The sequence below is a fragment of the Cibotium barometz genome, chromosome 5 (assembly GCF_041138505.1).
Source record: "Cibotium barometz isolate CiBa-2024 chromosome 5, ASM4113850v1, whole genome shotgun sequence".
In the NCBI taxonomy this organism is placed as follows: domain Eukaryota; kingdom Viridiplantae; phylum Streptophyta; class Polypodiopsida; order Cyatheales; family Cibotiaceae; genus Cibotium; species Cibotium barometz.
Window position 1 is genome coordinate 22,821,805 of NC_141050.1, and position 25,446 is coordinate 22,847,250.

Consider the following 25,446-nt stretch of genomic DNA (forward strand, 5'->3'; position numbering starts at 1 on the left):
TAAGGCCCTCTTGTAGGCTCTAAAAGGTTTTATAAGGACTCCAAGGCTTAAAAGTTGGGCTTTAAAGCTTAGTACCATGATGTAGCAAAATATCCAATGGCCATAAGACTTTTAAAAGATATGTATCTATGTCTTCTTCATGATATTAGAAAGTTTCATGGCCTCCATCACATCAAAATAAGACTCTCTTCTATGCTCGAAGACCCAACTTTAAGGCCTAATGCATAGGAAGGCTCCTAGGATTCGATGGAGACATGATAGGTCCTTTCTTTTTCGATTGCTTCTTTGCCATTATAGGTGGGGTTGATGGTTGTGGTGAATCTGGATCTGTGGGAAGATCCACACTATTGTTGAGCATTAATATAATTGCCTTTGCTCTCACCCACCAAATGTATGTTGTTGAATAACATGAAGTTGTGAACTACAAAACATTATGACGAAAATCTTAGTATATATTAGTAGAATATGAAAGTCCAAGGAAAATATTTAATTTTTTCACAACTCTTTTTGATGTGTCTATCGAGAATACTCAAAGGCTACTCTTTTTAATATGTCTACTAGAAATTTTGATTGCATGTATCTCCATGTGTTTTGCGACCACTCTCCATTCACATGAGCTTCCATTAGTTTGTAATGGAACCTATGGTAATGATAGTCCTTGTTTAGACTTTTAGCTAAAGCTTTATTACAAACTTAAAAGTTATCATTTATGTTATTATAACTTGCAGGCAAAATGAAAAAATGATGTGGAGTTTTATTGTTAAGGAGTGGAGGATGGAGTGTTTCTAATGTGCTTATTATGCATTTAGATGCCCTGCAAAATAACAAACCACATAAATTATTCAATCTAATACAAATTGAATCTTAAACAAAATCTCTATTAAAATTAAAAACTTACAATTTGGCTTCTCCATGCATACCAAGCATGGAATTCAAGACACATGTCTTTCTTTTCTTGATATCAATTATAATTACACTCAATGGCTCCTAGAAAATAGAGAAAAGAAAAAAACAATCGTTAGAGATGTATAAAAGGACATAAAACAAAGTAAAACATATTTAAAATAAAATACTTACATTTCCTTATAAGGTACAATTACATATTGCATCTTTTCAAAGTCGCATCTCCTCAACCATTCTTCCGGTCTACTAAAATTGGTGCTTGTTTCTCTAACATAAAAAGAGAGACTATGGGGTCTAATAAAAAATAGGATAATAGGCCTCTGGGGGTAGAGTGGCCAAAAGAAGCCTACAAAAAACAAATAACAGGATAAATTAGGCATTTATGTTGAAAAAATAGTAGATAAATTTTTTAAAAAGATAGCTTACATACATGGGAGATATCAAGATCACAACATCATTTATTTCTCGATTTCTCTTTGATAACATCTCTGTATTTGAAGGTGCCATATCAAAATACTCTGCACCATCAGCAAGCAAAATATTTCACCTGAACAACAAGTTGTTTAGGTACATTCTCTAAATCATGAAGATTCTTCTCTTCAAGGTCCATGAACTCATCTCCCATCAATATTTCATTATCAATTGCCCTTTCTTCCTCAGAAGCCATATGTTATTTGCCCTTCTAAGTCTTTAATATGCAGTCCTAGTATCCCTATCATGCGTAAAATCCTCAATCTTAATACTTGCATCCTTAGGTTTGCTAGTTGGTGGGACACTCAAGATATTGAATGCACTAGAGTCACTCAATGGTATAGGATGCAATAACTTCTCAAATCTATATCTTATAAGCCTGGTGGTGTGCATGTCCTTGTCCATAAGTCACCCTATGCGCATGGGTAGAACAAATGTAGCTGTCAATAAAAAAGTATATAATGAAGTCTTCTGCAGTCTGTTGAAGGGCACATATTGCATCGCCGACCCATCTCATCCCGAGCTTCCATTTATCACAAATATATCTCACAACTCTCATGAAGGTAAGCTTAGGTATGAGTAACTCAACATGTTTCTGAGCTTTCCTTGTCTCTCTCAGGGCATTCACATGCTGGTTGTTTCTCTTTTTTAGCTTTTGTTTTAATAATGTGTTTTCACTCACTACTTTCTCTGCCAACCCTGGTCTTGGTCCCACTGGTCTTGGTCCAACCCTCCTTGCTATTTTCTTTGTTCTAGCCATCTATGGCCTGTCAATCAAACACGTAATGAAATATGACCAATAAGAGAGTAATCAAGTGGGTCATGTTGGAATTTTGAAGACCAATAGGTGAAGAAAATTAGGAGAGCAATCAAAGTGGGTCCCAGTGGAATTTTAAATACCAATTGGGTCTGGTGTAGGTGAAGAACAACTGGTGTAGGTGAAGAACAAATAAAGGTCAGCTAGAGTGCCTAATGTTCTCTTCTAACAACATTTATCCATCAACATTTATTGTACACAACAAAAAATTTGAGACATAAGAATAACTTTGGCCTGATGGAAGAATGGTTCATAGGTGCAATTCCGATGACTCAGGTATGTTCATATCACACAATGATTGTAGTGACATGAACAGGAGCTCATGTAGGTGAAGACCAATAGGAGAGCACTCAAAGTGGGTCCTGGTGGTATTTTAAAGAATAAAAGGAGCTGGTGTAGGTGAAGCACAGCCGGGCAGGTGAAGAAAAAAAATAGGTCAAATAGTGTGCTTAATACTCTCTTCTAACAACATTTCTCCATCAACATTTTTTGTACACAACAAAAAATTTGAGCCGTAAGCATAACTTTGGCCTGAAGGAAGAACGACGCACGTAGCTGAAATTCTGATGCCTTAGGTATGTTAATATCGTGTTGTGATTCTAGTGACACGAATAGGAGTTGGTGCACGTGAAGACGAATAGGAGAGTACTCAAAGTGGCCCCTGGTGGGATTTTGTAGAAGAAAAGGAATTGGTGTAGGTGAAGCACAACTGGTGTAGGTGAAGAAAAAATATTGGTCAGACATAGTGCTTAATGTTCTCTACTAACAACATTTCTCCATCAACATTTTTTGCATACAACAAAAAATTTGAGACGTAAGCATAACTTTGGCCTAATGGAAGAACAACGCATATGTGAAATTTCGTTGCCTGAGGTATGTTCATATCGCATCGTAATTCTGGTGACACGAAATGGAGATTGTGTAGGTGAAAACCAATAGGAGAGCAATCAAAGAGGGTCCTAGTGGTATTTTGAAGACCAATAGGAGTTGGAAAAGCTGATGTAGGTGAAGAAGAACAAGTGCTTAATAATCTCTTCTAACAACATTTATTGCACACAACAAACAAATTCGAGATGTAAGCATACTTATGGCCTGATGGAAGAATGACGCATAGGAGCAATTTCGATGCCTCTGGTCTATATATATCGCATCGTGATTCTAGTGAGACCAGTAGTAGCTGATGTAGGTGAAGAAAATTAGGATAGCAATCAAAGTGGTCTTGGTGGTAGTTTGAAGACCAATAGGAGATCAACCAAACTGGTTCTGGTGGTAGTTTGAAGACCAATAGGAGAGCAACCAAACTGGTCCTGGTGGTAGTTTGAAGACCAATAGCTGGTGTAGGTGCAAATAGTAAAACAAAGAACAAGTGCTTAATAATCTCTTCTAACAACATTTATTACACACAACATACAAATTCGAGACGTAAGCATACCTGTGGCATGAAGGAGAAACGCAACGTAGGAGAAATTCCGTTGCCTTTGGTATATATATATCACATCGTGATACTAATGAGACCAGTAGTAGATGATGTAGGTGAAGACCAAAAGGATAGCAATCAAAGTGGTCCTGGTGGTAGTTTGAAGACCAATAGGAGAGCAACCGAACTGGTCCTGGTGGTAGTTTGAAGACCAATAGTAGCTAGTGTAGACCTATGCAAATAATAAAACAGAGAGCAAACAAGTCAGTGCCCTTGGTCTTTCCACATACGGGTAAAGATATTTTTTTAAAATAATCCCCACCTATTTAAATAATCCCCGCCTATTTATACGAAAAACCAAATTGTATGACACCACATGCATCCACACGTGGGAGCATAAATGTACACATGTATTCACACATGCGATGGTGGCCACACACGTCACTCACACGTGTGACCGCACATCGACATGTGGGTTCCCATGTGTGGGCTATTTCACACATGCGAATCGCAGGTGCATGTACATGGCGTGGCCATGTGGTGTCAGTACCATTGCCACGTGGCCTCACGATGCTATAAATATCTGGTAAGTTTGGAAAAAATAATTTCACCTCCGAGCTGCCCATTGCCACTGAGCTACCCTTTGCCCCCATCCCCCTGCCCTTTTCCCCCCAGCCCCCTAAGCTGCGCCTAGCCCCCATAGCTACATCTAGTAGCATTCTTGTGTCGTATAATTTTTCTCAATCAATTGCAAAAAATCTGCGCGAATAGGTGGTTTGGATTGTAGTATTCGCGCTATGTTTCCAACTCTCCTTTTGCCACACTGACCTTTTCCCTTTTCCCCTGCCGAGATGCCCCTAGTCCCCTCATCTTGTGTCTCGTATTTTTCTCCATTAACTATAGAAAAATGATGTGAATAGGCGAATCCTGGACGTTCAGATTATAGTATTTGTGCCTTGTTTCCAACTCTCCTTAGCAACCTACTTGGTGACAGACACTTTCTACTTGGTTGTCCCACCTACCCCCATAGCTGCACCCATGACCATTTTTGTGCCAACACAACTACTCCATCAACGATAGAAAAACAACGTGAATAGGGGGATCCTGATCAATTGGATTGCGGTAGTCACGCCGTTTTACCAACACTCTCCTTAGCTATTGAAATCCTTGCTTCTATTGTGTGCTCATAAGCTACAACCTTGTAGGATTCTTTAGAGGTGCTGTTGGCTGGATTCAAGGTTTCCTACATAGAGATGGGTTCAAGTGATGAAGGTGTTCCTCTGACAGAGGAAACACCAATAGAGAAACTTTTTTACGTCCTACTGATTGTGCAGGTGCACAAGATTTGTTTGAGTGCTATAGGGAATGCTTCAATGTAAGATTTGAAATTAGTTCAGTGATTGAGCACTTCAAGGAGTATTATGAAGAGAAAATGCAAGATTTCTTTGCATTGAAAGATGACAGTGCCATTCTAACTGAAGGTGTGAGGTTTGATCATCTTAGCATGTTGTCACAGACATCTTTAGAGAAGGCCAGATTGCAAAAAAAGTATGACATACTTCCTGACCATGTGAAAGTCACTATGGCGCATTACAGATTACATAGTAAGAAATGCAGGTTTCTTCACCATCATGTGGCTTTTCTTCTCTATCTACATGCAAAATCAAGAATTGAGGATGTTGAAAAGAGCAGTCTTGATAGTTCTAGTTTCCAGCCTGTAGCATTTCTAGGGGACATTCAAAATGAAGAAGAAATGCATGATGTAGAAATGGTTATGGATAAAGAGCAAGAAGAAAGAATGAGCAAGGATTTTGATGCTGTAAATTTTAAAGCAAGTTTAAATCTTGCATAAGAAAAGAATGTTTCTATAGAGTATTCAGATAAGGATATCCTTCTCCCATGCTTACCATCGTTTCCACTAAAGGATAATAAGAGTTTTGTACTACTATAATAGATATCCAGAAGCTCTTGAATATAAGGGAGGACTATTGTCTTGGTTTAATAGGCAGATGGATGTCAAGTTGCATCATCAGATCTTTTAGATCCAAATGCTTGATACAGAAGCAACTGTAGTGACAATTTCGTTGGTGCACCTAAGGCTATAGAAATGTGTATAAGAAAGTTTGAAGAACAAGAAAACACTCTTCCCATAGAAGAAGAATTTTTGGCTATTCAAAAAAGCATGGGAATCTCTCAAATGGGAAGGGAGCATCCAAGAATTCCATGCTCAGAAGGAGAGATGCCTCTACAAGGTTCAATTGACTTATGGGAGGATAGGGGACGTTGACGATGAGAACAAAAACAATACATATAATAATAAATTCATAACATTTTTTAATATTTGTATTGTTATAAAGTAAATGTTTTCTTTGTTTGGAGCTTGAGATAGTAGATAAAGATGTATTCCTCAGATGAGGTGGACGTAAATGAACTTTTTTTGGCAGAGACTTAGCCCCCCTCAGCCACTATATTTCAAGGATACCTCCAGGCATGTTGATCATTTACCATCAAAATATTCAGATGATCCACACATTCAATTGATGGCCTTAAAGGTTTCGTCTACTTAGGACAAAAATGTTATGAATTTATTATCATATGTATTGTTTTTGTTCTCATCATCAACGTTGCCTATCCTCCCATAAGTCAATTGAACCTTGTAGAGGCATCTCTCCTTCTGAGCATGGAATCCTTGGATGCTCCCTTCCCATATGAGAGATTCCCATGCTTTCTTGAATAGCCAAAAATTATTCTTCTATGGGAAGAGTGCTTTCTTGTTCTTCAAACTTTCTTATACACATTTCTATAGCCTTAGGTGCACGGACGAAATTGTCACTGTGGCTACTTCTCTATCAAGCATTGAAAATTCATCAGCGGCATTTGGATCTAAAAGATCTGATGCAACTTGACATCCATCTGCTATTACACCAAGACAATAGTCCTCCCTTATATTCAAGAGCTTATGGATATCTATTTGTACAGACCTTCTATTGTCCTTTAGTGGAAACAATGGTAAGCATGGGAGAAGGATATCCTTATCTGAATACTCTATAGAAACATTCTTTTCTTATGGAAGAATTAAACTTGCTTTAAAATTTACAGCATCAAAATCCTTGCTCATTCTTTCTTCTTGCTCTTTATCCATAACCATTTCTACATCATGCATTTCTTCTTCATTTTGAATGTCCCCTAGAAATGCTACAGGCTAGACACAAGAACTATGAAGACTGCTCTTTTCAGCATCCTCAATTGTTGATTTTGCATGAAGATAGAAAAGAAAAGCCACATGCTGCTGAAGAAACCTGCATTTCTTACTATATAATCTGTAATGCGCCATAGTGACTTTCACATAGTCAAGAAGTATGTCATATTTTTTCTGCAATTTGGCCTTCTCTGAAGATGTATGTGACAACATGCTAAGATGATCAAACCTCACACCTTCAGATAGAATGGCACTGTCATCTTTCAATGCAAAGAAAGCTTGCATTTTCTCTTCATAATACTCCTTGAAGTGTTCAATCACTAAACTAATTTCAAATCTTTCATTGAAGCATTCCCTATAGCACTCAAACAAATCTTGTGCACCTGCACAATCAGTAGCAAGTAAAAAAGTCTCTCTATTGGTGTTTCCTCTGTCACAGGAACACCTTCATCACTTGAAACCATCTCTATGTAGTAAACCTTGAATCCGGCCAACAGCACCTCTAAAGAACCCTACAAGGCTGTAGCTTATGAGCACACAATAGCAGCAAGGACTTCAATAGCTAAGGAGAGTGTTGGTAAAATGACATGATTACCGCAATCCAATTGATCAGGATCCCCCTATTCACGTTGTTTTCCGTTGATGGAGTAGTTGTGGGGGCACAAAAATGCTCCTGGGTGCAGCTATAGGGGTAGGTGGGACAACCAAGTAGAAAGTTTCCATCAACACTACAAGGGATCGGGCTCATACCCGCGCTCTTAGCCGCTAAAAATGACTTGTGAAAAAAAGTAGCGGGCCCGTGTATCAGCGCGTGTATCAACGCGGCCAGAGACATGCGTGTAAAACCGCGTGTATAGTACCACTCAGACGCGCGTATACACGGGTGTGTAGCCGCGTTTTTTTACACAGACGCGTTAATACACGCGGCTATACACGCTTTTTCTTATATTAGACGCACTTATACACGGGTGTATAGCCGCATCCTGTTCAGTTCCAATGTCCTAGATGCGTTTATACCTGCGTCTATACACGCGTTTCTTTAATTTAGATGCGCTTATACACGCGTGATTGCCAGTTTATACGCGTTAATACACGCGTAATTTCCAGGGTATCCGCGCAGATACACGCAAGTTTTAGCAGTTTTGACACGTTTATACACGCGAACAGAGAGCAAAAAAAAAAATCCAGAGAGTGCTATTTGGTGCCTGAATACTGTTCCAGCATTCCAGCACCCAATAGCACTCTCTGGTTTAGGGTTTTTGGTGCATTAGACCATCCCATTAGACCATCCACGAAGAACATATGCACGAGGGAGATTAAGACAAGAACGACATGAATGCATACATTGTCATTACACGATTCAAGACAGACATGAATGTAATACTATCGATCAATCAATTCAATATTACTATCAAAATTTCATACATGTATACAAGGGAGTCCATATCTCGAAGTAGCCCATGGCTTGAGTTTACAAAAAAATATATACAATCACATCCTCAATATGGAATGTGATACTACAAGTCTGAGTACTACTCAGACCCAGATGATGACTCGGTGCTCCCCCCATGCTCAGATGAGCTCACATCGGTCGGAATGTCCGAGGAGTAGTGCTCACGTCCACCCTCTGCAGCGGCGGCCGGTGGATCATCAGCAGCTTGTGCCTGTTCAAGTAATATATAGTATATAAGTATATATATATGCAATTCAATAAACCAAAACCATTCGTTACGAATTTTCAAGTACCTGTCGACCGTATGGTCTCACGGCCATCTCAAACTGCGCGTCCGTAATACGTCCCTCGGCTCTGAAGATGGCCCACGTGTCACGTCTGCTATGCCGGCGAGCATACGCAGTATCGTGGGTTGTGGGCTTCCTTCCCGTAACCCGTCGCTGTATCATAATCAACACAATTTGTAAGATTAAAACAATCATAGAATCAATGAATTAAGTAAACAATCAAATAAAGTGGCAGGATACTTACGAACTCTGCCTCCCATGACTCGACGCCGCCAGATCCGAAATGCGAAGATCCAATGGTCTCCATCTGGATCCGTCGTGCCTCCACATGCTGCCTGCTCTTCACGCCACCCTCTGCTCGTTTCTTTGCCTCCTTCCACTCGCGTTTGTGCGCAGTGGCAGGTTTCTCGGCAGGATAGCCACCCGCAGCTACATTTAGCCGGTCATCGTACGCGAGTTTTTTAAGGTGAGATCTTTTATTACTTAAGATCTCCCTTATTCGCGTCCTTCCCCATACATCCGAGAATATAGCATGTGGGGGATTGGGGTACCGACTATGTACAGCCTCTATCACCTCCCCAACTAATCGGCTATTTTGATCTTTAAATTTAATAAAACAATTTCTATATGAGTTTGATACTACCCCACGCATGTACTCCATTACCTCCCTCCCCCTCGCATCCATCACTATCCCGCCCCTATCCGTCACATCATAGCAGACTACTCTCTCTATCTCTCTCATCTCCTCCTCTTCCGAACTGTCTCCTCTAGCTCTTCTCTTTCTATCTCCTCTCTCACCGCGTGCCCTACTACCTCCCCCACTTCCCCCACCTCCCCCACCAAAGCACCCGCCGCATCCTCCACTCCCACTCTTCCTACTGCTGCGGGTGGAGTCACGACTGGGGGATTGTCTACGTGACGGTGGCTGTGAGCCCTGACGTGACGGTGGCTCTGAGGGAGCACGTGATGGTGGCTGTGAGGGTGTACGTGAGTGTGTCTGGGACGAGGTATGTCTCCTCGGTGGACGTGGAAGAGGAGAAGCTGCATGCCGTCTCGTCGGACTCGGAGGAATAGACGGCACTGGAGTGCCCTGGATACTCGCGGTAGGGGTATAGACACCAGGCAGGGAAGGAGGGGGATGGGCATACATATACTCTGTAAGCTCAACCGGACCAGGTTGGCGCCCAAAGTGATTCATCATCTCCATCAACCAATTGCTGTACGCAAATGGATCGGATGAAGAACCTGGAATATCCATAAAGAACCTGCAACAAACATCTTCATGTACATCATGGGCTGTCTCTTGACTCACACATTGTCATTACACAAGTCAATTGCCTGCAAATCATGAAATCTGAAACGCCACAGTTTTCTGTCTGCAGAAATGCGTGTATACACCCGTCAAAAAACGCGTGTATACACCCGTCCAGAAACGCGTGTATATGCGCGTGAACAAACTCTGCAGACAGGTTACACGCGCTTCTACACGCGTTCGTACACGCGACCTGCGAAAAATTTTTCTCGAAAAGACCGACCCCCCGACAAAGACAGAATGTCCTTATAAAAGGACCAGCCATTGTCGCCCCTGTCAGGATGCAGCAACCCAATCGTGTGCAAAAAGGCAAACCCAAAGAGCAAAGAGCAAAGTAAACAAATCTGACAAAAGAGACAAGGCACAGGACAAAGTGACTCACCTCTGAAAAAGTGAGTCCTCTCTGCTCCTTCTCTGCTCCCTCCTTCTCCCGTGTGTGTGCTCCTTTCTCTGCTCCCTCCTTGCTGTTGGAAGAGGCGAAAACAGGCGAAAACGCATGCACTGTTGATTTCTTAGTTCAAAATCTATATTTGGGGAAGGCGGGCTATTTTTAGTTTAAATATACCGCCGCGTTTATATTCGTGTTTATGAACGCAGGTATATTCGCGTGTATGTTATTTTAGCTGCGTTTATACACGCGTTTTGCAGAAATTAGCCGCGTGAATACACGCGATTTTTAGGAAGTAGCCGCGTTAATACACGCAAGTTTTAGGAGATAGCCGCGTCAATACACGCGATTTTGTGCTTTCATTAACAACATATAATGATTTTGTGTTTTCTGATTTGTACACAGGATGTCATCAACCTCTTCAAGCAATTCTGGGGAAGATGAGACAATGCGTCATCGTAATCGCGATGTGTGGTTGGGACAACGGATCAAATGTATGTGTAATCGATGTCAAGGATGCATTGTACGAGCACGTCGAATTACCTTGAATCACATCTCCATGTATGGAGAATGGAATCAAACAGGTTTAGAGGTGAGTAGATGTAAATTGATGGTATTCAAATGACTCATGGTATCCAAATTAAATTAATAATTTGATAAATTGAAGCAGGATGCAGTATCACATCCTAACATGGTACCCTACGCGCGACGAGAGCACGTAAAGCGTCGACGAGATGATGCTGGAGCTTCGGGATCTATTGTCAGAGATGAGTGGGAAAGGGACGACAATAGCCCTGCACCCCACGAAGTTGTGGAAGAGGAGGTGCTTGATGATATGGTGCGGAATCTTTTTAAGGATGATCCCAAAGGTATGGACGACGATGATATGGAACAAGAGCATCTTTATAAGGCTTCATCGACACCGGTGTTTGAAGGGTGCACATTCTCAGTTTTACGTGCTTCACTTGAACTACTTAATATACAAACAGCTTATGGATGGAGCAATGCAAGTCTTGATGCATTGTTGAAGTAAGCATTCTAACTTACAAATTTGAATTAGTGGTTTAAGGTTTAGGATTTAAGACTAATTATAATTGATGATATTGGATGCAGGCTATTATCAAACATGCTTCCAAAGGAAAATAGACTACCCACCTCAAGAGACATAGCGAGGCGCTATGTGACATCTCTTGGAGGACTGGATTATGATAAAATACATGCATGCGTCAATGATTGCATTCTCTTTTGTGGCCCTTCGTTAGTGGACGAAATTGCTTTATGTGGTACTGTGCATGCACGTTGGATGTTCTTCCTAGAGCGCTTTATGAAGACCTTAAAAGACTTTGTGAGGCAAAGTGCAAGGCCTGAAGGAAGCATGGCCGAGGGTTGGTTGATACAAGAGTCTCTTGTATATATTTCAGAATTTCTTAGTCAGGTGGACAGCTCTTTGCCACGACTATGGAGAAATGAAGAGGACTTGAGGATGACCTCTATTGTGCCTCAAGGAAAAGGACAGAGTAAAGTAATTGACAGAACATTGATTGATGATCTCAATTTCACTTGTATCCTTAATAGTGATGTGATGAGCAGATGGGTTACAAGATATGAGGATGCAAAGACAAAAAGGCAAGCAGAAAGAGCTCTCTTTCGGAGGCAACATGGCTCTCGGAAGGCGTACCCTAAGCATCTAGCAACACTTCCGAATGATATCCATGTTGATTGGTTGCATGAGGAAATGGAGAGAGCAGAGAGCGACGAGGGGCTGCATATCACGGCGGAAGAATGGGAGTATGCACGAGGATGCATGTCAAAGGTACATAGAACTAATGTTTTGCATTAGTTGTAAGTGATTTGCTTTTAATATTTATTCACATTGCTTACACAAATATTGCTTCTATTTTGGTCCAGTGCACTATGTTCAATGCTATATGGTGTGAAGGCAAGCATTTTCGAACACAAAGAATTGATGAAAAGAGAAATACACAAGATTGTGGTGTCATTAGTAGCTTTGAGGGAGCTAATGGAAAAATGGATGATTATTGTGGCATAATCCAAGACATATTTAGGCTTGACTTTCGTCGCTTCTTTGTGTATGTTTTGGATGTCAAATGGCAAATGAACGTGGTGGAAAAAGGACTGGCATTGCAAGGAGCTAAAAATTGCATAGCATGTCGCTTGTTCATCAATCCAACTAGCCATAAGGAGGAATTATGAATCTCTGTAACACAGGGCCGTTTTTTTGGATGATGCCGTACCAATCCCTGAGGCACACCATGTACTATCATGAAATGATTCAAAAATAGGATGTAGGTCGCAACTTTATATCGATCAAATCAGGAACATGGAGACCTATCGGTACATAATAAACGATCATGGGAGCACATATTTTATCATTAAAATTAAATCGGCAGTATGGACACTTAATGATGACCACACGTTTTATGAAAGATATCGTTTTCTGAAAATGTTAAGAAACAAAATTAACGCATGGGCTCGAGAGATGGTGGGACTGTGAACATGACCTTGAGAGACTCCGTGCTTAGGCATTATAACCGTAGGATTTGTCTCTCCTCACGTTTCTGAGAGCGCAGCAAGCTACACTGTAGACGATGATGAGGAACACCAGCACGACGACGTTGACGATGGCGACCTTGCGCCACTCTTGCTTCACGTTTTGAAGAACCCCCGCCTTGCAAGAGTTGCAGGCGTAGCACAGCTGGGAGGCATCATCACTCCAAGCTTGGCAATCTGCGTCTGCGCCCTCATTGGTTGCGATTATGGTCCAGTTGGTAGAGGTTACGAAGGTGAAATTGCAAGCGGTGGGAGGTTTGCAGCATCCGGACTGCATGATCATCAACATTGAAAATTAAGTATACGCTTTAATTCTGAGCAAAGCAAGCGGTCAATAGAAAACTATATTATGAACTATGAGCAAATGCGCCCCTTAATTTGAGAGCAATATCCATGAATCCGATGGCCTTCTTGCATACCTGGATGGGGGAGAGGTCGGCGCTAGAGAAGGCGGCGCTGGTGGTGTAGTCGTCCTCGAGGCGGCTGCAGAGCTTGGAGTCGGCCAGGCAGCTCTTGATCTTGTCCCAGTTGCTGGCCTTGTTCACCTGCTTCTGCAGCCAGCTAGAGTAGCTGCCCAGGTGGAATTCTTTGAATCCTTTGCCGGAGACGGCGTCGCCGGCGCCCTTGTTGGTCACCACGAAGGCAAACACCGTGAAGCACAGCAACAACACAATGAGGAGCAGCATCACCGCGGAATAAACCCACATCACCCACGTGACGCGGCAGCAGGAGCCCACCAGCCCCGCCAGAGATACCAGCAGTAAGAACAGGCCGATGATGATGACCGGCCATTGCAGGAAGCGCATGCAGTCTGTGCTGTGCTTGGTTGCAAGCCATATGCCGGCACCTAATATGGGGATGGAGAGAAGGGCGGTGAGGAAATTGAGGATCCCTATCAGATGGTTGCTCACGCCCATATTAATCTGCTTTGATTCAATCAAACTGATCACTGCACCTGCTATAAGCTAGCGAAGTGTGCCGGATCGATCACAGATGGAGCTGAATTTGCAGAGGTGATCTCCAAGAGCTAGAGGAGCTGTAACGTACGTAGAGTTCAAGCAGAGATTGTATGTGATGCGTGTGTGGGTGTGGGTGCGGGGGTGGAGGGATGCAAAGGCTAGTCAAAGAACCACACTTAAAAAGCTGATGAGTGTTATGTGAGAAACCTTCAGCGATATATATATATATAGAGAGAGAGAGAGAGAGAGAGAGATCTTGGCCTCGTGGCTATCAGCCTATCGAGACGGAGTCCAACGTCCGCGTGTGCCAACGCGCCTAAGTCTGTACAATGTAGGACCTTGTATCGTTGACGATGTCAATTCCAATACACTTTCAAAATTTCAAAATTCGAGTTGTGCTTTCCGACACGCCTCAATTTTTTAACGATGAAGGTTGGGCATTCTCTCGCTTACCCCAAGGAAATGGGTTTTCCTATAGTGAAGCACTAAGAACAAGAATAAGGAATGGGTAGTCTATGCCATTGAGGTAGAAAATGATACTTGACCCAATTTCTTAAGTAATTTTCGAAAAGCTTTGTGCTCTATTAATCTCAACAAAACATCGCTGAAGAAAGTTGTCCTCACCGGAATGAAGGTGTTGGCATTGATAACACACTTTAATCAAGATGATGTAAATTAAGTTTGACATGAATGGCGTCACTACAATAGTATCACTATCACAGCATACCAGGGCTTTTTATGAGACACTTTGCAAAAGGTAGCATGCTTTGAAGGAAAATTTGATGGGCCACCTCACTAAAGCCTCGATTCTTGTTGAAGTTTTGCTAATAGTGACACTTTAGCTAGGCTTCAAATATTGTGGCACTAGAGTTGCAAGGTAACGAATCAGCCCCCAACTCTTTTCTGACACATTAGCAATGCTGCCTTAGCAATGCTACGACTGCTTGCTACAAAAGTTATAATAAGCACTTTCTCAGCTCTTCTCACACTATACAACACTTGCCTCGTATTATGAGGGAAAACACCACTTGGCTATACCAGAACCAAATGTTGAGCCTTGTGTGATTAACCCTCGAAATTTCAGAGGATTATTATGACGGAGACATCGATGCTCTTTTGTAACTCACTACTATCTCAATGATATAGCAAGCCTTTTGTAGAGAGTAGACATAATAAATTGCATAATATGTCCCTTGTTCATCATCAAGCCAACTAGCTATAAGCAAATTTTGGACTGAAAAATAACCCTCTAAGAAATGCCATGTTAGCTTTTTCTTTCAAAAATGGGCTAATGGTTAATTTTTTGCAAATCAAACCAAAAAAGGAATCTACAGTTCGTCGCGATCTTTTCAATGATATATAGCATGCTGGATAATTTTCCTTATTCAAGAAGTCTCAGGAGGTGTACTACTAAGAAACCCTTTGTATCATGTGCGTTCAAGGGGTATTAAAAAATCCCTTACCTACTATGATTTTTTTATGAATAAAATAACCCCTTTTTCTTTATGGACTTAGAAGTTTTTTTTTCAAAATCGATTTAAAAAACCCCTTCTATAAATGTATTGCTGTAAAATTACCTTAAATGTTTGAATTAAAAAACCCCTTTATTTCAACTCACCTAAAAACCCCTTTTTAGGTGAACCCTCCGAGCAAGAAGTTCCCAAATTGGTGATGACATGGCATGTTACCAATTTTCTATCCATTAGGGGCAAAAATGAAAAACAAAAGGGTCGTGTAAGGATTGGATTAACTTTCTTAATCAAAGTGATTTAACTAAAATAGTAGAGACTCGAATTTGTTTGTTGTATGTAATAAATGTTGTTAGAAGAGATTATTAAGCACTTGTTCTTTATTTTACTATTTGCACCTACACCAGCTATTGGTCTTCAAACTACCACCAGGACCAGTTTGGTTGCTCTTCTATTGGCCTTCAAACTACCACCAGGACCAGTTTGGCTGCTCTCCTATTGGTCTTCAAACTACCACCAGGACCACTTTGATTGCTATCCTATTGGTCTTCACCTACATCAGCTACTACTAGTCTAACTAGAATCATGATGTGATATATATAGACCAGAGGCATCACAATTACTCCTATGCGTCATTCTTCCCTTAGGCCATAGGTATGCTTACATCTCGAATTTGTTTGTTGTGTGCAATAAATGTTGTTAGAAGAGATTATTAAGCACTTGTTCTTCTTCACCTACAACAGCTTTTCCAACTCCTATTGGTCTTCAAAATACCACCAGGACCCTCTTTGATTTCTCTCCTATTGGTTTTCACCTACACCATCTTGATTTTGTGTCACTAGAATTACGACGCGATATGAACATACCTGAGAAAACAGAATTTCACATATTCGTTGTTCTTCCATTAGGCCAAAGTTATGCTTACGTCTCAAATTTTTTGTTGTATGCAAAAAATGTTGATGGAGAAATGTTGTTTTTAGTAGAGAACATAATGCACTGTGTCTGACCTATATTTGTTCTTCACCTACACCAGTTGTGCTTCACCTACACCAGCTGCTTTTCTTCTACAAAATCCCACCAGGGCCCACTTTGAGTGCTCTCCTATTCGTCTTCACCTGCACCAACTCCTATTCGTGTCACTAGAATCACGACACGATATGAACATACCTAAGGCATCAGAATTTCACCTACGTGTCGTTCTTCCTTCAGGACAAAGTTATGCTTACGTCTCAAATTTTTTGTTGTGTACAAAAAATGTTGATGGAGAAATGTTGTTAGAAGAGAGTATTAAGCACACTATTTAACCTATGTTTTCACTTCACCTACCCGGCTTTGCTTCACCTACATCAGCTCCTTTTGTTCTTTAAAATACCACCAAGACCCACTTTGAGTGCTCTCCTATTGGTCTTCACCTACACGAGCTCCTGTTCATGTCACTACAATCATTGTGTGATATGAACATACTTGAGTCATCAAAATTGCACCTACGCACCATTCTTCCATCAGGCCAAAGTTATTCTTATGTCTCAAATTTTTTGTTGTGTGCAATAAATGTTGATGGATAAATGTTGTTTTAGAAGAGAACAATAAGCACTCTGGCTGACCTTTATTTGTTCTTCACCTACACCAGTCGTTCTTCACCTACACCCCAGACCCGATTGGTATTCAAAATTCCACCGGGACCCACTTTGATTGCTCTCCTAATTTTCTTCACCTATTGGTCTTCAAAATTCCACCATGAACTACTTTGATTGCTCTCCTATTGGTCATATTTCATTACGTGTTTCATTGATAGGCCAGAGATGTCTAGAACAAAGAAAACAGCAAGGAGGGTTGGACCAAGACCGGCGTTGGCAGAGAAAGTAGTGAGTGAAAACATATTATCAAAGCAAAAGCTAAAAAAGAGAAATAACCAGCATGTGAATGCCCTGAGAGAGACAAGGAAAGCTCAGGAACATGTTGAGTTACTCGTACCTAAGATTACCTTCATGAGAGTTGTGAGATATATTTGTGATAAATGGAAATATGTGCCCTTCAAGAGACTATAGAAGAGACTCCCCTCCTTTTTGGGGTTTTCTTTGGGCAGTTGTTTGCCGTCATCTTCGGATAAGTGTTTAGCCTCATCTTCTTCGGGTAGTTTTCCTCTATACCTTAATAGCTTTTGGCATTGATAACCTCCAAGAGCATGGGTGTTCAAATCAGGAACCACCTTTCCATAGCCGCATAACACAAAAAATACCCTGCCCTCAATGCGCGCACAACCCTAGTGCATATCTAAAAATACGTAAAGCTTCTTGCTTCTCTATCAGGATAATCTTTTTTGCATGTTGTTGTATCCTCCCATGTCCTAAGTAGACAGAACCTTTAAGGCCATCAATTGAATGTGTGGATCATCTGAATATTTTGATGGTAAATGATCAACATGCCTGGAGGTATCCTTGAAATATAGTGGCAGAGGGGGGCTGAGTCTCTGCCAAAAAAAGTTCATTTACCTCCACCTCATCTGAGGAATACATCTTTATCTACTGTCTCAAGCTCTAAACAAAGAAAATATTTACTTTATAACAATACAAATATTAAAAAATGTTATGAATTTATTATTATATGTATTGTTTTTGTTCTCATCGTCAACGTCCCCTATCCTCCCATAAGTCAATTGAACCTTGTAGAGGCATCTCTCCTGAGCATGGAATTCTTGGATGCTCCCTTCCCATTTGAGAGATTCCCATGCTTTTTTGAATAGCCCAAAATTCTTCTTCTATGGGGGAAGAGTGTTTTCTTGTTCTTCAAACTTTCTTATACACATTTCTATAGCCTTAGGTGCACCAACGAAATTGTCACTGCAGTTGCTTCTGTATCAAGCATTTGGATCTAAAAGATCTGATGATGCAACTTGACATCCATCTACGTATTAAACCAAGACAATAGTCCTCCCTTATATTCAAGAGCTTCTCGATATCTATTTTAAACTTGATTTAAAATTTACAGCATCAAAATCCTTGCTCATTCTTTCTTCTTGCTCTTTATCCATAACCATTTCTACATCATGCATTTCTTCTTCATTTTGAATGTCCCCTAGAAATGCTACAGGCTGGAAACTAGAACTATCAAGACTGCTCTTTTCAACATCCTCAATTCTTGATTTTGCATGTAGATAGAGAAGAAAAGCCACATGATGGTGAAGAAACCTGCATTTCTTACTATGTAATCTGTAATGCGCCATAGTGACTTTCACATGGTCAAGAAGTATGTCATACTTTTTTTGCAATCTGGCCTTCTCTAAAGATGTCTATGACAACATGCTAAGATGATCAAACCTCACAACATGCTAAGATGATCAAACCTCACAACTTCAGTTAGAATGGCACTGTCATCTTTCAATGCAAAGAAAGCTTGCATTTTCTCTTCATAATACTCCTTGAAGTGTTCAATCACTGAACTAATTTCAAATCTTACATTGAAGCATTCCCTATAGCACTCAAACAAATCTTGTGCACCCGCACAATCAGTAGTAGGAAGTAAAAAAGTCTCTCTATTGGTGTTTCCTCTGTCACAGGAACACCTTCATCACTTGAACCCATCTCTATGTAGTAAACCTTGATAGCAGCACAACAACACCTCTAAAGAACCCTACAAGGTTGTAGCTTATGAGCACACAATAGAAGCAAGGATTTCAATAGCTAAGGAGAGTGTTGGTAAGGCGGCTGAAGAAACCTGCATTTCTTACTATGTAATCTGTAATGCGCCATAGTGACTTTCACATGGTCAGGAAGTATGTCATACTTTTTTTGCAATCTGGCCTTCTCTAAAGATGTCTATGACAACATGCTAAGATGATCAAACCTCACAACATGCTAAGATGATCAAACCTCACAACTTCAGTTAGAATGGCACTGTCATCTTTCAATGCAAAGAAAGCTTGCATTTTCTCTTCATAATACTCCTTGAAGTGTTCAATCACTGAACTAATTTCAAATCTTACATTGAAGCATTCCCTATAGCACTCAAACAAATCTTGTGCACCCGCACAATCAGTAGTAGGAAGTAAAAAAGTCTCTCTATTGGTGTTTCCTCTGTCACAGGAACACCTTCATCACTTGAACCCATCTCTATGTAGTAAACCTTGATCGCAGCACAACAACACCTCTAAAGAACCCTACAAGGTTGTAGCTTATGAGCACACAATAGAAGCAAGGATTTCAATAGCTAAGGAGAGTGTTGGTAAGGCGGCGTGATTACGCAATCCAATTGATCATGATCCCCCTATTCGTGTTGTTTTTCTATCGTTGATGGAGTAGTTGTGGGGGCACAAAAATGGTCATGGGTGCAGCTATGGGGGTAGGTGGGACAACCAAGTAGAAAGTGTCTGTCACCAAGTAGGTTGCTAAGGAGAGTTGGAAACAAGGCACAAATACTATAATCTGAACGTCGAGGATCCGCCTATTCACATCATTTTTCTATAGTTAATGGAGAAAAATACGAGACACAAGATGAGTGGGCTAGGGGCATCTCGGCGGGGGAAAAGGGAAAAGGTCACTGTGGCAAAAGGAGAGTTGGAAACACAGCGCGAACACTACAATCCAAACCACCTATTCGCACAGATTTTTTGCAATTGATTGAGAAAAATTATGGGACACAAGAATGCTACTAGATGTAGCTAAGGGGGCTAGGCACAGCTTAGGGGGCTGGGGGGAAAAGGGCAGCTCAGGGGGATGGGGGCAAAGGGCACCTCAGTGGCAATGGGCAGCTCGGAGGTGAAATTATTTTTCCCAAACTTACTAGATATTTATAGCATCGTGGGGCCACGTGGCAATGGTACTGACACCACATGGCCATGCCATGTACATGCACCTACGATTCGCATGTGTGAAATAGCCCACACATGGGAACCCACATGTCAACGTGCGGTCACACGTGTGAGTGACGTGTGTGGCCACCACCGCATGTGTGAATACACGTGTACATTTATGCTCCCACGTGTGGATGCACGTGGTGTCATACAATTTGGTTTTTCGTATAAATAGGCGGGGATTATTTTAAAAAAATATCTTTACCCGTATGTGGAAAGACCAAGGGCACTGACTTGTTTGCTCTCTGTTTCATTGTTTGCATAGGTCTACACTAGCTACTATTGGTCTTCAAACTACCACCAGGACCAGTATGGTTGCTCTCCTATTGGTCTTCAAACTACCACCAGGACCACTTTGATTGCTATCCTTTTGGTCTTCACCTACATCATCTACTACTGGTCTCATTAGTATCACGATGTGATATATATATACCAAAGGCAACGGAATTTCTCCTATGTTGCGTTTCTCCTTCATGCCACAGGTATGCTTACGTCTCGAATTTGTATGTTGTGTGTAATAAATGTTGTTAGAAGAGATTATTAAGCACTTGTTCTTTGTTTTACTATTTGCACCTACACCAGCTATTGGTCTTCAAACTACCACCAGGACCAGTTTGGTTCTTCAAACTACCACCAGAACCAGTTTGGTTGATCTCCTATTGGTCTTCAAACTACCACCAAGACCAATTTGATTGCTATCCTAATTTTCTTCACCTACATTAGCTACTACTGGTCTCACTAGAATCACGATGCGATATATATAGACCAGAGGCATCGAAATTGCTCCTATGCGTCATTCTTCCATCAGGCCATAGGTATGCTTACATCTCGAATTTGTTTATTGTGTGCAATAAATGTTGTTAGAAGAGATTACTAAGCACTTGTTCTTCTTCACCTACATCAGCTTTTCCAACTCCTATTAGTCTTCAAAATACCACCAGGACCCTCTTTGATTGCTCTCCTATTGGTTTTCACGTACACAATCTCCATTTCATGTCACGAGAATTACGATGCGATATGAACATACCTCAAGCAGCAGAATTTCACATATGCGTTATTCTTCCATTAGGCCAAAGTTATGCTTACGTCTCAAATTTTTTGTTGTGTGCAAAAAATGTTGATGGAGAAATGTTGTTCGTAGAGAACATTAAGCACTATGTCTGACCAATATTTTCTCTTCACCTACACCAGTTATGCTTCACCTACACCAACTCCTGTTCTTCTACAAAATCCCACCAGGGGCCACTTTGAGTACTCTCCTATTCGTCTTCACGTGCACCAACTCCTATTCGTGTCACTAGAATCACAACACGATATTAACATATGTAAGGCATCAGAATTTCACCTACGTGTGTCGTTCTTCCTTCAGGCCAAAGTTATGCTTACGTCTCAAATTTTTTGTTGTGTACAAAAAATGTTGATGGAGAAATGTTGTTAGAAGAGAGTATTAGACACACTATTTGACCTATTTTTTTTCTTCACGTGCCCGGCTGTGCTTCACCTACACCGGCTCCTTTTATTCTTTAAAATACCACCAGGACCCACTTTGAGTGCTCTCCTATTGGTCTTCACCTACATGAGCTCCTAATCGTGTCACTACAATCATTGTGTGATATGAACATACCTGAGTCATGGGAATTGCACCTACGAACCATTCTTCCATCAGGCCAAAGTTATTCTTATGTCTCAAATTTTTTGTTGTGTGCAATAAATGTTGATGGATAAATGTTGTTTTAGAAGAGAACAATAAGCACTCTGGCTGACCTTTATTTGTTCTTCACCTACACCAGTCGTTCTTCACCTACACCCCAGACCCGATTGGTATTCAAAATTCCACCGAGACCCACTTTGATTGCTCTCCTAATTTTCTTCACCTATTGGTCTTCAAAATTCCACCATGACCCACTTTGATTGCTCTCTTATTGGTCATATTTCATTATGTGTTTGATTGACAGGCCATAGATGGCTAGAACAAAGAAAATAGCAAGGAGGGTTGGACCAAGACCAGTGGGACCAAGACCAGGGTTGGCAGAGAAAGTAGTGAGTGAAAACACATTATTAAAACAAAAGCTAAAAAAGAGAAACAACCAGCATGTGAATGCCCTGAGAGAGACAAGGAAAGCTCAGAAACATGTTGAGTTACTCATACCTAACCTTCATGAGAGTTGTGAGATATATTTGTGATAAATGGAAGCTTGGGATGAGATGGGTCGGCGATGCAATATGTGCCCTTCAAGAGACTATAGAAGACTTCATTATATATATATATATATTGACAGCTACATTTGTTCTACCCATGCGCATAGGGTGACTTATGGACAAGGACATGCACACCACCAAGCTTATAAGATATAGATTTGAGAAGTTATTGCATCCGATACCATTGAGTGACTCTAGTGCATTCAATATCTTGAATGTCCCACCAACTAGCAAACCTAAGGATGCAAGTATTAAGATTGAGGATTTTACGCATGATAGGGATACTAGGACTGCATATTAAAGACTGAGAAGGGTAAATAACATATGGCTTCTGAGGAAGAAAGGGGAATTGATGATGAAATATTGATGGGAGATGAGTTGATGGACCTTGAAGAGAAGAATCTTCAGGATTTAGAGAATGTACCTCAACAACTTGTTGTTCAGGTGAAATATTTTTCTTGCTGATGGTGCACAGTATTTTGATATGGCACCTTCAAATACAGAGATGTTATCAAAGAGAAATCGAGAAATAAATGATGTTGTGATCTTGATATCTCCCAAGTATGTAAGCTATCTTTTTTAAAAATTTATCTACTGTTTTTTCAAGATAAATGCCTAATTTATCCTTTTATTTGTTTTTTGTAGGCTTCTTTTGGCCACTCTACCCCCAGAGGCCTATTATCCTATTTTTTATTAGACCCCCCATAGTCTCTCTTTATGTAAGAGAAACAAGCACCAATTTTAGTAGACTGGAAGAATGGTTGAGGAGATGCGACTTTGAAAAGATGCAATACGTAATTGTACCTTATAATGAAATGTAAGTATTTTATTTTAAATATGTTTTACTTTGTTTTATGTCCTTTTATACATCTCTAACGATTTTCTCTATTTTCTAGGAGCCAGTGAGTGTAATTATAATTGATATCAAGAAAAGAAAGACATGTGTCTTGAATTCCATGCTTGGTATGCATGGAGAAGCCAAATTGTAAGTTTTTAATTTTAAATATAGAGATTTTGTTTAAGATTCAATTTGTATTAGATTGAATAATTTATGTGGTTTGTTATTTTGCAGGGCATCTAAATGCATAATAAGCACATTAAAAACACTCCATCCTCCTCTCCTTAACAATAAAACTCCACATCATTTTTTCATTTTGCCTGCAAGTTATAATAACATAAATGATAACTTTTAAGTTTGTAATAAAGATTTAGCTAAAAGTCTAAACAAGGACTATGATTACCATAGGTTCCATTACAAACTAATGGAAGCTCATGTGAATGGAGAGTGGTTGCAAAACACATGGAGATACATGCAATCAAAATTTCTAGTAGACATATTAAAAAGAGTAGCCTGTGAGTATTTTTGATAGACACATCAAAAAGAGTTGTGAAAAAATTAAATATTTTCCTTGGACTTTCATATTCTACTAATATATACTAAGATTTTCGTCATAATGTTTTGTAGTTCACAACTTCATGTTATTCAACAACATACATTTGGTGGGTGAGAGCAAAGGCAATCATATTAATGCTCAACAATAGTGTGGATCTTCCCGCAGATCCAGATTCACCACAACCATCAATCCCACCTATAATGGCGAAGAAGCAATCGAAAAAGAAAGGACCTATCATATCTCCATCGAATCCTAGGAGCCTTCCTATGCATTAGGCCTTAAAGTTGGGTCTTGGAGCATAGAAGAGAGTCTTATTTTGATGTGATGGAGGCCACGAAACTTTCTAATATCATGAAGAAGACATAGATACATATCTTTTTAAAGTCTCATGGCCATTGGATATTTTGCTACATCATGGTACTAAGCTTTAAAGCCCAACTTTTAAGCCTTGGAGTCCTTATAAAACCTTTTAGAGCCTACAAGAGGGCCTTAGAGCTTAATAGAGAAGCCGATTTTGATCTCATAACTCTCCATCCTCTCAAAATATCATGAAATTTTCCTTTCATAAGGCAACAACTTTCTACCAAATTAAAATGTGCATGGGGCTACAAACAGTTGCTCAGGAGTAGATTGAATATTTGCAAAGGGTGAAAAGGCTAATACAAAAATTAAAAATTTGTGAGGCTTCTAAGCAATTCATTGTGAGACACCCTTCTTTCCCCCTTGCAATGAACCTTGATAAAAGCCTCATATCTAATCCCATGTCCACATTTATTAAAAGCTTATAGAAATTCTTATTAGGGACTATCTTTTTTGGTAGAGAGCCTATTCTCAGTAGCCTCTCTCTAGCTTTCTTCATTTCCATATTACACATGCATGCACACATGACTCTACAGTTGTTGACATAAAGATGATCCTCCACCCTCTAGGTAGTTTGCTACCCTCTCCCTCTATCATATATTGCCATAGATACTAGCCTACTATATATGCTCCTTTGTTTAATCTTTTACGCATGCATGCATCTCCTTTTTAAAAATGCCACGACCATTCTTGTCAATATCTAACTAACTACAATAGCACTTAAGCCTGCAGTGGACTTGGAGTTAAGAATTATATGTACGATGTGTGTCTATGTAGGCTGAGGCTGTGATATAAGCAAATCCAATTCTCTTTTTAATCCTATTCCAATGCCAAGGAGTAAAGAATTGCACAGCATGTCTGTGATATAACCAAATCCAATTCTCTGTTTAATCCTATTGCAATGCCAAGGAGTGGCATTGCAAGGAGTTAAAAATTGCATAGCATGTCGCTTGTTCATCAATCCAACTTGCCATAAAGAGGAATTATGAATCTCTGTAACACAGGGCCATTTTTTTGGAGTGCCGTACCAATCCCTGAGGCACACCATGTACTAATATGGGTATGCAGGAAGCGCATGCAGTCTGTGCTGTGCTTGGTTGCAAGCCACATGCCGGCACCTAATATGGGGATGGAGAGAAGGGCGGTGAGGAAATTGAGGATCCCTATCAGATGGTTGCTCACGCCCATATTAATCTGCTTTGATTCAATCAAACTGATCACTGCACCTGCTATAAGCTAGCGAAGTGTGCCGGATCGATCACAGATGGAGCTGAATTTGCAGAGGTGATCTCCAAGAGCTAGAGGAGCTGTAACGTACGTAGAGTTCAAGCAGAGATTGTATGTGATGCGTGTGTGGGTGCGGGGGTGGAGGGATGCAAAGGCTAGTCAAACAACCAC

At 40.5% G+C, this 25,446-nt stretch overlaps 1 protein-coding gene across 1 annotated transcript; it reads right to left on the bottom strand.

The window, feature by feature from the left end:
- Positions 1 to 12,536: 12,536 nt before the first annotated feature.
- Positions 12,537 to 13,982, bottom strand: LOC147638216 (tetraspanin-8-like). Its single transcript, XM_086795143.1, has 2 exons — positions 13,238 to 13,982; positions 12,537 to 13,089 (listed from the first exon to the last, which is right to left on the bottom strand). Exons 1-2 carry the CDS (start codon positions 13,733 to 13,735, stop codon positions 12,787 to 12,789), a joined length of 801 nt encoding a protein of 266 aa, XP_086651269.1. The 5' UTR covers positions 13,736 to 13,982; the 3' UTR covers positions 12,537 to 12,786.
- Positions 13,983 to 25,446: the final 11,464 nt, after the last annotated feature.